General features: G+C 38.0%; 1 protein-coding gene across 1 annotated transcript in view; it reads left to right on the forward strand.

The window, feature by feature from the left end:
• The first annotated feature begins 1,778 nt into the window (after nucleotides 1–1,778).
• Nucleotides 1,779–16,568, forward strand: part of LOC131688651 (insulin-like growth factor-binding protein complex acid labile subunit) — a 50,998-nt gene continuing 36,208 nt past the window's right edge. Inside the window, exon 1 of the mRNA XM_058973063.1 lies at nucleotides 1,779–2,843. Within this exon, the coding sequence (XP_058829046.1) occupies nucleotides 2,539–2,843 (305 nt within the window). The 5' untranslated portion in view covers nucleotides 1,779–2,538. The remainder of the gene's footprint in view (nucleotides 2,844–16,568) is intronic.

Below are 16,568 nucleotides of genomic sequence, written 5' to 3' on the forward strand. Positions count from 1 at the left end.
CCGTATAGATATTAAATCTATCCATGAATTAAAGTTATTTTTTGTATAGTTTTTTGTAAAATATGCGGTTGGAATAAGTTGGCGGTGACGCACGCGGGGCAAGTTGACGTTACTGTTTACAGTGCAAATATAGTCATCAAATATTTTTATTTTGGAGTTCACTCCAAAGAAAAACTTTGTGTATCTCGTCAATATAGGGGATCTCTGAAGAATTTCGAAATCGCGTCACACATTTTTGTCTATAAAAGCAAAGACAATGCAACAAACACTTTGATAAAATTCAGGGATGTTGGCAACAGCGACATGTTCTATTTTGCAAGATCTATCTACATCAAAGCGGAAAAATGGAAACTGAAAACACCGCAAACTAGCCCCGCTCTTCCTATACTTTTTTGTTTAAAGTGAGTCCGCGTCTACTTTCGTGGTAGTCGTGGGATACGTGCTAATTGAAATAAGAATGTAATAGACATTTCCACAATTCTATTGAACAAAACCAGCTAATGAATCATAGTTTGGATAAATGAGAAAGGCGCAATTGCACCACTAGGTGGATTAAAACAGGTTTTTTTTCTATAATTCTGATCTGTCAACACGAAACAGAGGAATAGTTTAGACAAATTTGATCGTTCGGTGAGCCAATAAATGATGGCCATTTTGTGTGGGACCTTAGCGTATTTAATTTGTATTTACTGTATCGATTTTGTTGGCTATTTTCGGCAAATTTGAGACTAAGAAAAACGAAAGCAATGAAATTGAAAGACGGATAGGTATTCTAGAGCGAATCAGTTATAAACTTAGAACGGAAAACTAGAACTAGGCAGGCTCATATGGGCATGATCGAAAGGAAATTCTTTGCCTTCTGCTTAGTAGGAGTTGGGCGTTGCACCCAAGTCTACCGCATGGTCTATGGTAGAACATAACTCATCATCATGTTTTACCGCCGACGCCGGCGGTAAAACATGATGATAGACCAGTTCGCTCTGGCTTAACGCTGACCATTTATAGTTGGGGAACCCGAGGCTATTCGGTGCTTCCTTAGCAAATCGCCTTTTATTTTTTCACTTTTATTTGTTACTTTAATCATGGTTTTGCCATTATAATGATTTTTGTTTTGAAGGTGACAAAAATGAAACACGTTGTATCTCCTTTCTGAAAAAAACTGAAAAATCGAGCGGGTCTGAATCATCCCCACGATGTTAATAGCCCCGGGTTCCCCTATAGTAAAAAATGCTAAGGAAAGTTTTCGTCTTCGCGCATTGTATGCATCGAAATCATGCTCGACCTGGTAATGAGTGTTAATGTTGATGAAAATTTGTTTCGCGGGCAGTATATAAATATGCCATTAATATGGAACTCTCAGCAACAGCCCTGTCTGATTTCTTCGAGTAAAAATAACATGAATTAAGAGGTATTGTTGTTTCTAAAACAAGATGAACATGAAGAGGTTAATTCAATTAGATGATCCAACGCCCAATCACCACCTACTCAACGGCAGAACGTTCGCAGCGCCTTTTCTCTGTAAAACAACCGACCGACCGATCAGTGGAAAACCGTACACCGATAGATCACATTATTGCTCTCACAACATTGCTCCTTGCATGCCACCTCGGTCAATAGGTATTATAGATCCCCATCGACGTTACCCCTTCGGGAAGAGATTCTCTTTCTCACCTTTTTCTCTTTCCGCAAAAGAACACGAAGAGATGCAACACTAGCATCTTCCTTCACTCGGGATGGAGTCGTTGTTTTTAAAAGGAACATATTCAAATGTGCTGCTCTCAGTATAATTTCGACCGCGCTTCGATGCAGATCTTGCTGGGAAACGTCCAGTTAAAGTGTAAGTGGTGAACCTTTTAACAAATATTGTTGATTTTGCTCCTCACTAGAGCAGAAGTGTTTGTGGTTTTCTTATTTTGATAATTATTGTATGTACCATCAATGTTGATTTGTGGAGTGCTTCTGAAGCTGTGGAATGCTGATAGTGAACCGAAAGTACAGAGTGCACTGCGATAGTGCGAACCAAATTTGTCTCCTAAGATCGGGCTAGACTGAGTGGGTGATACGAAGAACGTAACTTTTCGTAGGATCAGCTTGAACACGCAGATCAGCTCGTGAGCCAACAGACTGATACACGAAAGGCGCCTTTCGGTTACTGTTTTGTGCTTATCAGTGACCTCCTGATACTGTGTTTAAGAATATGTATTTGTTTTGGCGCCAGCGGGGCGATTCTGTCAGGATCTGAGCAACCAGGGGATAGCCTCAGTCTATTAAATTAGTCGGACACTGACGAAACGGATTAGGGGTAATCCCCTTTTCCCAATTCAATGAGCAACACAACTTTTAAAGACCCCGAAAAAAGTAGAAATACAAATTAAGGGAAACAAACGAACAGCAGTGAAAAGGAAAACCCACAAAGTGAATCAACTTTAGCAGAACAGAAAGAAACGGAAAGGTCTTATCAGAAAGTTCATTCCAGAAGTGTGAGTGAATTTATTCTATACTTTATAGAAAAGTGATAAATTCGTCAACAGAGCAGAAATGGCAACGCTACTGTATACGATCATTGGCATGACGGCCAGTGCTTCGTTGAACTGTGCCGTCCGACGGGAAATTTCTCCCTGTAGCTGTTCGCCTCATGGCTTCTTCGCCAACACGATCGAGGTCAAGTGCGAACAAATGGAGTCCTTCCATCAGGTGGTGGACGCCTTGCAGGATCGGTTCACTCCCGATTACAACATTTGGCTTACGATATCACACTCGCAGCTGCTGGACCTGGCCACGCAAACGTTCTACGAAATGAACATGAATATCAAGTCGCTGAAGATGAACTATGATAACTTAAGGTAGGTGTAATGACCATTCGGAATTATCAATTACAAGCCCTGCTAGGTCATCGTGGTCTCATTCTTTTTGATAACAGTTATTATTCATCCCGGACGGTAGACGGACTTGTCTTCCACTATCTTTCTCCGACAGAGCGTCCAGTAATTAAAAGCTCATAAGAAGAATGTTATTGCTCGCACCATTCAAGTTAAAATGCAACATTGTCTCGTAATGTCAGGAAATTAAACGTCATGCGTTGAAAGTCAATAAAAGATAATACGAATCGATATAATACAGTATTCTGGGAGTATTTTTGCGTTGCAAATGTTTTCGCAGTGCATTCATACTTCATGTTTTTCTTCTGATTATCTATTTGAATTTTGGCTGCTAGTGATTCTTAGGAGTTATTCCAATCAAAACATAAGCCACAACAACAAGATAGCCGACCGCTTCCTTCTTCATCATTGATGGAGAAAGATAAAAGATATGATATAGAATGGAAGCTTTGGTACATCCACTACAGCCGAGGATTTGGATTTGTTCCAAGCCAACATTCTAGTAGTTAATTTTTTTAAATTAGTATCCAGACCATTTGAACTCTGAGGAACCGGTTGTAATTTATGCGTTTTCTATATAATAATAATTTTAATTCCAAACAGAAGATCTTGAAAGTATTGCTTTCTAAAACTGGAACCATTCACATATCACGTGGGCTACTTAAGAATGGGTAGGGGGTACAAAACAAAGTCCACGTTTGTGCACGGAGAGGGGAGCAGAGCCATGGGAATTGTCCACCTGGAATTTTCATTGTGTTTTTTTCCTTATAAGAAAGTAAAGCAAATTTGCATTATTTGTTTTATTATTTCTTTCATTTTTGCACAGTTTCAGTAAAACGAAAACGTCATGATAAAAAACACCAAGAAAAACTTTGCTCCCATGACACTTTATTGCAACTTTGTCAATTATTATGATTTTTGGGTTTGAAACTATTTTTTTTTATTCATATTTATTTTTCGCCGGTTTCTGTCCACACTGAGTGTTTATCACTGACGCCTGTGAGACGGCTCCGTCAACTAGACCCTAGATATTGGCCCACCTACGTATGGAATGGGACCAACAGCTTTATTTCCCTTCCGAAAAAAACATGTTAAGAGATTTTTCACATCAGAAACCCCCAACGACTTTGGATTGCTTGTTGATGACACAAGATCTCATAGAATAGTTCAGTTTTGTGTTACTAAGATAAATGAATACAATAAAGTAACGTATAAACATACAATGGGGACGGATGATGATGATTTATTTTTGTCGATGGCAAATATTTTTTCGTCTTAGGTGCTAAATAATTTAAAATAACAATTACATTTATAGACGAGATTGTCTTGAGTAGGATAGAAAACGTAGGTGAAATTGTTTTGTTATAATGAGGGCGGACATAGCGTAGTGGGTAAATAGATTGGCTTGTATGCAGCTCACCTGTGTTCGATCCCCAACCCCGCACATAGGATTAGAGGTTTTTCTAAACAGATTTTTCCAACCAGAGAAAAGGCGAATTACCCTAAAGTCAATAAAAATAACAAAAAAAAACATACAAGTTAGATGTTCAGAAATTAGATAGTCTAGGAGAACATTCAAAGTTCTGTGGACTTTTATTTATTTATTTATTTTCGTCAAGCATATGTAGACTACATAGAATGGTATTACAATATTGGCTTATATACTATGCATTATTTCTACGATTAAGTTCAAATTTAATTTATTTACTGGACATGAAAAGGTCGATTATTGATTCACAAGTCGCAAACGTGAAATCAGATTTTTTTTCCTGGAATTTAAATACCTTTCTTATGAAATTACCCGACGAAGAGGTCAGAAAGTCCACATGGACATCTGGGAGAGGGGCAGGGGTACAGAAAACGTGTGCACATGAAGAGGGAGGAGAGGGTCGAATACACAGATTTTTTGTCCACGTGGTGTCTGAACGGCTCCTAATCTGATGATTTTATAATCGCTATTATCCAGACAAAGGGATTTGATTCGTACAGAATTTTAGTTAGTGCTCTAGGGACATTCGGTACCGCTAGAAGTGATGGATCTGACTATATAGAGTTTTTTAGATCATCAAAGAAAACTAGACGGACAATACCGAGCTTTTGGGTCATATTTAAAAAGATTTATTTCAAGACACAAAATTACGTGATCGTACTCATAAAACCGTATCTCCGGTACCGATATCCGAGAAACAGATGTGTTATTTTTACTGGATTTCCGCCACTTCTCCAGAGATTGGCCGATACAATCGAAAATACTTTTTAATGGCCATGCTAATCCAAATGGTTTTATATTTTAATTGTTATTGATATAATGGTGTTATCGGTAAATGGAATTTTTTTTGTGTGACAGAACTCATAAGCTCGCATCTACAGAAATGGAACTCGAATAGAAAACTTTGGACCGGAATCGATGTTTTTTCAATAGGCACAATGAAATACAACCCCAAAGATCGCGGAAAGGTCCGATGCTTATGGAAAAATGCATTAAAAACCAAAAACCAACTTATCTGTATTTCGATATGAATTTTTTAAGATGGTGTAATTTAGGTCGTGGAGGCGAAGTTTAATTCCATCACGGTCCATATATACATCTTGGTGTTAACGTTTTGTCATATGCGACGCCGTGATGCATTTTGTTGATCACAATGAAGCTTTCTGCCTCAGCTAAATTTCTAAAAGCTATCTGTACGCAATTACGGACGTGATACAGTTGTATGTAGGTCACTTCCTTAAAATTAGTCTTCATTTTCACTGGTAGTAACTGTTCCACGCCAGGGCCGGCGGAACACTTTTCTCCCGAGTGGGTAGTAAGATTCGAAGTGATTTCTACCCGTACTAACGAAAGGTCAGACACGGCGTGTGTAAGTGAAAATAAAAATTCCCTTTAAATACCTGGTGGCCATTTGGAAAAAAAACCCTTTTTTAACGGACTGTATAGCTAACGACTCAGCGCAAATGTGTTTGTTGATTACTCATACTACACGGAGCATTTGTACAGCTAAGTGCCAATTACTCATTCTTATGAATTTTATTGCATTAATTTTCGATTTTCCGCGATACAGCCTTCTTTGGTGGGTACTGAAGTCTGCACGATAGTGTTGACCAATGGGAAGGTATCTCCGACGACCAACATCCTTGCAGGCTTAATGGAGGTTGGCGGGTACGTAGATAAAATATTTCTCTCAATGAAGTTAAATGGTTTATCTTTGGTCTAGAAGTAGACTATCCAGGGGCCGGTTGTATTAAATTGATATGGCTTGTATTCACAACAGTTTATGAAAGAAAAAACTTTTCTCTTTCATTTACTACCAACATCTGTGATTGGCGTGTAAAGGTTTGTCCGGAATTTCCATTCAAAGTGGATTTTGACAGTTGGCTTTTAGGCCGTAATCATATGTTTGTCGAGATTTGAATACCGATGGCAAAAATATTTCCGATAAGTCTCCTTTTCAATACAAGCCATATCAATTTAATACAACCGGCCCCTGGATAGTCTACTTCTAGACCAAAGATAAACCATTTAACTTCATTGATAGAAATATTTTATCTACGTACCCGCCTGGGAAGTTGAGATTGGGGGTGTAGTCTCAGAGAGGGGCCTTAATTGCGAAATATGGGGTTGACTCCTTCCAGAACTCTTCGCTTCAGTCAGTGAAAATTCTGGCATGCGTTCAGCAAAAATCGTGGAGTATAAGAAAACAACTAATTTTCATCAGCCCCATTTTGAGTCTTTCGCCGGATCTGTTCTTCCAAACCTTGTTTTTTAACGGGGCTCGTCTATCTGTTCGCCTTTTTGTGCCACGGGCATGGGCTGTCGTCGTTGCAAGCAATGAGGCCATAGCCATACCCATTTCAAAAACAAGGCACGGTGCGGAAAATGCATTCTTTTGAAGAACGCTACAAGAAGAAATGATGAAGAAGGCTACGCCACCGAAACATTTCCGCTCCTGAACTTCCTCGTGAAGACCTGAGAGTGTCCCTTGATAAGTGCTGATACAAAACCGACGAAAGTGTGTCAGTTTTATTATATTCCTAGTTTTTATACAATGCATTCGCAATTTGTAAAGCCTGTTTAACTTCCTAACAATTTTAACAATATTTGCCAGGGCCAAGAAAACACTATGTAGGAGCGTTTTGGGGATCAAAACGTGTTATTATTTCAATCGGATTAGCCTTTGCTATGTACCAGGTATTGAAGTTGTTGCTTGTCAAGTTCGAATCAAAGGCAAAAACTTATTGACATTGTTCCCATATACATCGAACCTCAGCTGGTTCTAGAAAACTTTAACATCCGTGGTATACCATAGGGCTATCTTCACGACGATGACCGATATATCTTACTGCGTGATATTCGTGACAATTTCAATATGACTATCTTGAATACGGTGAAAATGACACGAATGCCTACTCCACAAGCGGCCTAGCGCGTTAGATTTATCATTGTACGCGACCTCGCTACAATTAGTGTCCCCATTGATTGAAAGGGTTACTCGTCCACTATATTCGAAACAATCGAATGAAAAGAAAAAATTTCTGCAGTGAAAGCGTACAACGTTTTGACTGGCTTGATTTTCTACACTGCAATTAGAAGGTTAGACGAAATGAGTACCCAGCGCGAACAACCGTAGACGGTGTCCCATTCCATGATGGGCAGATATTGCTAAAAATTGTACGCGAGCTGGTCCTGTAAGGACTTCTTGAACGTCAGATCGCCCGAATTTTTCCAGAATATACGCGTTCTTGGAAACGTAAATGAAAAACTAGATGAAAGCTGAAAACGCGGCTATTGAAACCGGTTCGTCAACGGGTTAACGACAGAAACAATATTTCGTCTAGTGGTACTCGATTCAACCTTTGATCGCAATACACGGGACCAAGAATCCTTTTTCGGAAATAACAGCTTTCCATGTAGATCCACATTCAAACGATAGACGTTTCGCGATGAAATGATAATACTGAGCTAGAGCTTGTGCGACCACCCCTGGCTGCTACTCCGTTATCGATCTGGATTAGCTGAAGCTGCACAGAGAATCAGTAGATAATTATGCTTGGGAGTAGCGAAACATCTTTCAATGTGCAGCTCCTGGTAATCCTAAAGTTTGATCAATAGCGGCGCCGGCCAGGCGCGAACGTAGGTCGCGGAAGGAAAGGGAAGGAATGGTTAGTCCGATACTTGCTTTTGCTAGAGGCCGTATATACTACTGCGCACTCCACAAATATCACGGGAGGAGGAATTTGTTAGTAGGTATAGGAAGTTGTACCTACTTCTTCTTTACCGACGCCAGAGAGGTGACTCTACTATCTGGATTAGAATATCGATCCATCAACTCAAGGACCGGGGACCTTCGACTTTACTTCCCTTCCGAAGGAAGGCGTGATCACAGATTTTTCACCTCAGAAAAATCTCAACTGTATATAAGCGTAATGGTTGTTCAGTTATCGCAACATTAAACATGTTGTCTGGTCATGAGTCTAGTGTTCTAGCGCCAGATCTCCGTTAGACGAATCCCTTCGGTTTCGTTCCGTCCGAGATGTGCTGACTATCTTTGATCTCCCCTATTTGTATCTCATATACATATTTTAAAACGCGATAGATATCCAAATTTAGTTATCTCTTCTCTTTTGGTTGACATATACCCACCTGAAAATCTGACCGAGTTCCTAGCGGATCCAAGGAGGCCAGTTTGCCAAAAAGCTGCAAGTTTAATTTCTTGTTCCCCTGTCATTGTTGTGCGCCATCTTCTCACTTCTCCTGATACTGATGTCGGAATCCATCCCTCTTGTGTATGTGTGTTATCTTCCTTACAATAAGCCTACTAGTGTTCCTCCCTGTTTCAATTTTTAATCAAATGATTATTCTTGTTAAAAAATTACAAATTGTATATCTAGTCTTTAAAAATATTTCTAACTGCATCCATTAGTCTGAGTAAAATTGCATTATTGTTTTTTGAATATCGATCTGAATTCCTTGTTTTAAGATGTATATGTATCAAAATGTATTCCCCTTAACATAAATATAAAAAATAATTTCAAACAAATTCTACACATTTTCAAGAAATGTAAATTGTAAAGCAAAAACATTTGTATCTTAATAAAAATGAGAAACTGTTGTACATCTAGAATTTTAGACGCATGCATTTTATGCGCGAGACGTATATGTGATTAATCTCAGATTTTGGTTGCAAACTTTCGAGTGGCTAATTCCCCCATCGGTTATTTTCGAGTGGGTACCCATACTACCCACATATTCGACCAGGCCTTCCACTTTGTGCACTGTACGTTTAAGGCAAGTTTTCTTAATGGGGTGGCCAGCATTACAGATTGAAAAATTGAGATTTATTTTAGTACTCACATACATAAACTAGAGCTAACTAAAGCCAATATATTCTGATACCCTGATAGATGAGTATCAGAATATATTGGTTCAACTGACATCAGTGTATTTTGACCATAACTGGGACGCTGTCAACAGAGTGATTTCGAGTATACTCTCCGTGCTACAGAGAAAGTCGCGAAGGCACCAACAAAGTAGAGCCATTGGCTAGAAAGTCGCTGTGAAGCCACAAATCGGGTTTCGAGAGAAATTCCGTCGCCGGGGAACTCTCCGACGGTGTAGACTAGGTCCACCGCCGGGGACCAGTTATGCAGTACGTGACGTAGCACTGGGTTTGGGCGCTACTGAACCGGACGTCAGGCTCCACCGGAATCGCTGGACTGACCGCGACATCCTACCGGTTAGCTCGTAACTAGGCTAGATCCACCGCCGGGGACTAGACTGAGACACCACCAGTCGCGGGTCGTCGGGGTACCAGAGAACCGGACGCCCTACTCCAATGGAATCACCGAACTGACCTCTACTCCAGGTTGGTCGGCTCGGTTTCGGGGAAACTTCTCTCGTCTGGGAATTCTCCGTAGGCTATGTCCATCGTCAGGGACTAGACCGATTAGTTCGCGAACAAGTCGAGAGCTCAACGAGTAAATGGTGCGCGAAGGGAGTTGCGGTGCTGAATGGCACAAGAGAGCCGAGTCGTGGTGCTGAATGGCACAACGGAGCCAAAGGGCTCGATTAATTAAACGCCCAGATTGTCTTCGTAGGGGAAGGGCACTAAGTCTCGAACCACAGCTAGCTCTCCGACGGCCATGGTCTGTGTGCATGGTGGTGAACTGGTGGTGTGTTGATTGGTGGTGCTGTAACCCTACTGAAGAAACTAACTACTTAGTAGTTGAAATAGAGTGGGTGCTATGCACATGAAACCCCTCCCTGAAGTAATGCCGTGAGGTAGTGCCGGGGAAGAATCAGGTTCTGGCCAAGAGCAGTGGTTTTTAGCGGGTCGGGTGACGGCAAGCCCAAACCCGTTCCCTGAGACGTTAGGGTTTTTGAACATTTTTTTCCTGTTTCAGAGCTTTTTTGAAAGTTTTTTATGCTCCATAAAAAAGAAGAAACAAACACACACAGACATTGTCCCAAATCGTCGAGCTGAGTCAATTGGTACATAAGGCTCAGCCCTCCGGGTCTCGGAAAACATCTTGAAAGTTTGAGCGAATTCTACACATTTCTTTTATAAGAAATGTAAAACTCCCTTAATTGAAAAAATATCTCGAAAACTCAACGTAGGGGTTAGGTTTTTTGCATAAAATGTTTATGCAAAGTTTGAAATAAATCGGTTAGTTTTTGACTGGCAGTTAAAACCGCAAATCGTGTTTTTTCTAGAGACCTTCTGCAAAAAGGTCCGTCACCGAGTCGCTTATCGATATTTTTGCACAGAAAAATTACAAATTGCTTCACTCAAATTTCTAAAATAAAATTGCAAAAAGGGTATTTTTACGCTGAAACCCTTACCTCCCTTAAAATTGATGTAATTTCTAAAAATGATCACATTCCAGACATTGAATCAGGAACAATAAGTAGCGGTGTATAGGCTTATTACCCTCAATCACGCAATAAGCACATACCTCAAGATGACTGATCAAGTCTGGGCAAACCCGTAACGAATGATGAAATTTAATTTTATAACCTCTGTACTCCAGAGCATCTTTAGCACCAGTGCAACAATTAGACGAACATAAATCACAGCTGGAAGCAATAAACATTATTGTTATTGCTTGTTAAAATTTCAGTTGAACTTGATAACACCGGGATGAGTTGAATTCAGTTCACCCCGAAGATTGGACTCCATTCGCAGCCCCGTTGTGGTAGCGATAATGGGCCATTTTAAGAATATTATTCAACGTAATTGAAAATTCAAAGTACCTGGGTGTTCTGGCATCCTTTGTTCATTTAACAATGATTGAAAGGATGTTATTATACGACTGTAAATTAAAATATTTCTGCTGGAAATGTTATACCTCGACCAGTAAGAACAAAAGTTTCCACTGTGTAGTGAAACGTGTCGAATCGCCAGGAAGGATCAAATTTAAATACTCCCACGTGGCCATACAAATTATCCCGCGGCTTCACTTTTCCTACGGAAGCTCTTTATTCCACGGAATTCAATTGTCATTAGGTTTGTTCCAGCGTTGACTTTTGGTTTCTTACTTCTCGGAGCAAAGGCAAAAAAGAGAGAAGAACCGAATAGAGGAACAAATTTCTCTCAATTGCTCTGGGTACTAGAACTAATCTATTATTAACTTTCCTGTGCCTTCTTTTACCTCGCAACGGAGATTCTAGAGAAAGTGAATGCGATAAAACATGAAACGGCAGTAATCAATAATCATCATAAAGACGTCCTTCTTTTATTGTAATGTGTGCAGTACAATCATATTTCTGGCGATGGAAGATTCAATAAATTTAAAAATAAATTCGAATGCCGTTTAACCATACACGAAGAAAAAAGATTTGTAGGTTCAATAATCTGCATTAAATTCAATAAATGCATCTGCATTAAATTCAATAAATTAAATTATTGGTCGGGAGACAATAAAATTATTTATTGAATTCAATAAAATTTATTTATTGTTTCAATAAAACAAAATTATCGTTCCGTTTTTCAATAATTATTTTATTGAAATTAAAAGAAAATTATTGATACTAAAAATGTATTTATTGAAAGCAAAAATTTGTTGTTGTTCTAATAAAAAAATATTTTCAAACCAATAAGTTTGTTTGTTAAAGTGATAAACAATAAATGATTGGATTCAATAACACATATTTTTGGTTTAAATATGCTAATTTTTTCTGCGTGTATACTAACACACATAACACTATCAGGAAATTCCTTTAAAAAATAACGATCCACCAAGTTTACCATAACACTAGTTCCACCTTTTATACACGGTCCCAACCACTCATTTGCAGCCCCCTGCCATTTTGTCCTAGCCAACAACTTCCTTTTGTTAAAATCAATACAACCCAATGCTATAGCGCGGGCGACATGTGCCTAGAAGCGGCTAGGCCCATCGTATGTTGACTACTGTCAAAGTCTGTATACCTCTATAGCGGATGATAGGAGTGACACCCTCCTGCTCATTTGCAAAAGCGTTATCCCTCAGGATGGGGAATAATTTTACACTAATGGTCTATCCACCCCTATACTTGCGCATATATCAGTAGCGCAACATTCCCGACTGAAAAAATGTCTTTGAGTGTTATGTCTGTTAGTCTTTGGTTTAACCAAGAAAACTCGATGTATCAATAGACGAATTTCGCGCCGACTCGAACACATGTTGGCAGCACCCTCTCAGATTTTAATGAAACTTTCTGTACATGAGAACTTTGTCACAAAAAGCCACTTTGCATAATTTGTTTTTTTCTAAAAATGATCTAGACTGTCTTTTGAAAAGGGCCAAACTTTTTTACCAATTTTTTTTTCAAATGGCTATAGTCTAAAAATGACAAATCCTACAAAAAAATGTTGTAGGAGTGGTTTTCACAAAATTAGTCAAATTTTTTAATAAAAATTTTGAAAAAATTCTTCATTGACTCCTACACTGAAAAAAATCGATTTTAAAAATTTAAAGTCGATTTACAAAAAAACATTTTTGATTTGGATGAAATTTTGTTGCAAGATAGGTAATTATATTCCCTACCTACTGTCAAAAATTCATGTTGGGCACTTTCAAGGACAAAAAGTTATTTGAAAATAACTTTTCCTTGTCCAAACTGAATTTTTGTTTCAGTGTATTTTTATCGAAAGCTAAACCAATGAAAGTCATAATCATCTCAAAATCCATTCTCCCAGCTGCTAGTTACCTGATACATGCAAAAAGTATCAGTAACGAATTTGGTATATATTCATAACAAACTTGAATGAAGACTGGAAGATTGGAGGATCAGAAGACTTAAAGACTGAAAGACAAGAAGACTGGAAGACTTGAAGACTGTAGTTCATTTGGTCCTCTCAAAACTGATAAATTTTATGAAACAATTGACAAACTTTTCTAAAATTTATTTTATATCTGATGCAGCAGCAGCACAATACAAAAATAAGAAAAACTTTGCAAGCTTGTGTAGATTCCAGTCAAAGTATGAGTTAAGCGCAGAATGGCGTTTTATTGCAGCATCCCATGGAAAACGACCCTGTGATACTATTGGTGGCACTCTCAAGCGAATGGCAAAAAGAGCCAGTCTTGCTCGCGACTATGGAAATACCATAACGAGTCCCCGAGAGTTATACAACTAGACAGTTGAACAAACTGATAAAAATATCACAAAATTAATTTTCTGTTACATATTCACTAAAGTACGAAAAAATTAAATTACGATCAATTGAAAAAAATTAAGAAAATTGTTTAGTTTTTGTGCAATCGTGATCACGGAAAACCCATTTTTAGTAGAACTACATTTCGAGATAATCGAGTTTAAAATTTCAAATTACCACTGCTCTTGGTAGACGAAGCGCGCTTGAAAGCGCTGTAACTTTCGATCTATTTCTGGGATCTTTATAAAAATTTGGGAAAACATTCTCAAGGAAGAGTACTTTTAGATAAAGTACTAAAAAAAATTCGATTTCATGAAAAATGAAAAAGTAGTAAAAATGAAACTCCTTAATAAAAATATGCTTAGTTCTAAATTAGACAATATCTTTTCACAAACTGAGTTTTTTTGGATTCTGAGATGATTATGACTTTCATTGGTTTAGTTTTCGATAAAAATACACTGAAGAAAAAAATTCAGTTTGGACAAGGAAAAGTTTTTTTCAAATAACTTTTTTTCCTTAAAAGTGCCCAACTTGAATTTTTGACGGTACGTAGGGAAAATAATTATCTATCTTGGAACAAAATTTCATCCAAATCAAAAATGGTTTTTTTTTGTAAATCGACTTTAATTTTTTTTAAATCGATTTTTTCAGTGTAGGAGTCAATGAAGATTTTTTTCAATTTTTTTAATTCGAAAATTTGACTAATTTTGTAAAAACCACTCCTACAACATTTTTTATAGGATTTGTCATTTTTAGACTAAAACTATTTGAAAAAAAAATGGTAAAAAAAAGTTTGGCCCTTTTCAAAAGACAGTCTAGATCATTTTTGGAAAAACAAAATATGCAAAGTGGTTTTTTGTGACACAGTCTTCATGTACAGAAAGTTTGATTAGAATCTGAGAGGTTGCTGCCAACTCTGAATACGATTTGGCACGAAATTCGTCAATAGAGTAACCCGAGCAACACCAGTTGTTGACTAGCAGTTTCAGCCACATAATTCGTTACATAAAAGTATATGGCAATCATTATTGCGCTGGTTTAGCAACCCAAAAAGCACACGTGTAAAAGCCTTTGCTTATGCAACTAATCGCTGTCGTTGCTTGTTACAAGTGCTGCTTGGGAAATATCCTTCACACCTCATGCAATATATAATCGCATACAACCATAGGCAAATGTAAATGTCACCGATTTTAAAAAAAAAATCAAGTTTACAGAGGAAAATGTACACTAATCTAATCTTGCAATGATCTATCCAGTCCATTTGTTAAAAACCTGTTTTAATCCATCTAATGGTGTAGTTGTGCCTTTCTTATTAATCCAATAGCAAGTTATATTCAATATATTTGTGAAAATGTCTATTACATTCTTATTAGCTTTTGCACATATCTACAAGGGCACGACTGCCACTAACCTGATGAGCAACATGTTGACGATGACGTTCTTGGAACAAAAAATATAATATTTAAGTGGATAAATCAGCATGAGTTAAATGTTGTGTTCGTGTTAACATATTTTGAAATGCAGTGGGAAAGGACAGGGGTTATACCTGTAAAAGAGGATGTGAGAGAGGCCTAGTTGGTGAAAATGGATTCAGTCATCACCGAATCCCATGTGACTTTAATTCTGAAATATGCCCGGTACCTTATTTCGGTTTAAATTCCTATGTAACTAACTGTAAGTATCTCCGGAATCAAAAGTCAGATCTGAATGAAATTCAATAGCAGTCAATAGGTGTATTGTATTTATCATTTGAAACCAAGTTTGTAAAAATCAGTCAAGAATTTGCTGAGAAATAGGTGTGACATTATCATACGAACTTTGATAGTTCCCCGAGAGTATCAAGAACCGTCATAGGTGGCCAATTTTTGTTTGTTTTGATTATAGAGGTTTTGACTTTAGGGTCATTCGCCTCTTCGTCGGGTTAGAGAAATCTCTGAAATGTGCGGGGTTGGGAATTGAACTGAGGTGAGCTGGGTACAAGGCAATCGATTGACCAACTACGCTATCTCCACCCCCCCCCCCCCCCAAGTGGTGGCCAATATGGCCAAAACTACTTTGATTGGTCTTTAGAGATCTAGGCCCGCTAATCCAAGTAGGGGAAAAAGGGTAACAGTGGAACTATGAAAACAATACGTTTTCATAGTTCCACTGTTACCCTCTTTCCCCTAATGTTAAATCTGTTTCAATATTCCATCATTTGGACATCTTCATGTTGCAAGTTTATAAAGGAATTTGCTATGTGGCTGCAGTCTTCAACCCGTAATTTCGGAACCGGAAGTAGGATCAACAAAAAATACAATAGCAGCTTGTGGGAGCGTTAGAACCGTTCATTTATATTTCCAAGCCAAACTAATTTCCTAGTGGTATTGCAGAGAAGATTTGTTTCGTAATGAAACATTTGATAGGTCGATTGATTTGAGATATCAACTAACGAAAGTAGTACTGTTCGTGAAATCTTTGTTCTGGTTGTAGCTTCGCCAAACGCTTGCCTGCTCATAATTTTTAGTTTAGCTATGTAAAAAATTTTTTTCGTAATATATGTTCAAGAACATGGTAAGCATGTTTGCTTATATTCAAGATGATGCTGTTCGAATAATACTTTAACAATAATAGTATTATTTCAGCAACGATCATTAGCTGACAATTAGCTAAATACTGAACGGATCTGATTTTTTTAGATTTGGACGAATCTGAAGCTGACAAGTTCATACAAGTAACAAATAGTGTTATGACTAGTGTATTAGGAAAAGATTGAAGATTTAAAATAACTCATTTGCTCCTTTTATAAACTGGCTGTCCGGAAATGGACGAAAGCAAACAGAACAAAATCGAATATGATTTTTAATTATTCGAGTTGTTTGAAACACCCAAAGAACATCATTTTGAAAGAACAATGTGAACAATGGACTAGTTCGCTATGGACGTGTCTGACAAAGATCTATTTTGCAGAGAGTACAGTCGCAATGAGACGAGAAGGTATTTATGGAACATTGTTGTCATGTTGTTGTACCATTACATTGTACGATTGATAGATTATAGTGAAGACCCGATTTTA

Source organism: Topomyia yanbarensis, chromosome 3 (assembly GCF_030247195.1).
Source record: "Topomyia yanbarensis strain Yona2022 chromosome 3, ASM3024719v1, whole genome shotgun sequence".
Classification (NCBI taxonomy): domain Eukaryota; kingdom Metazoa; phylum Arthropoda; class Insecta; order Diptera; family Culicidae; genus Topomyia; species Topomyia yanbarensis.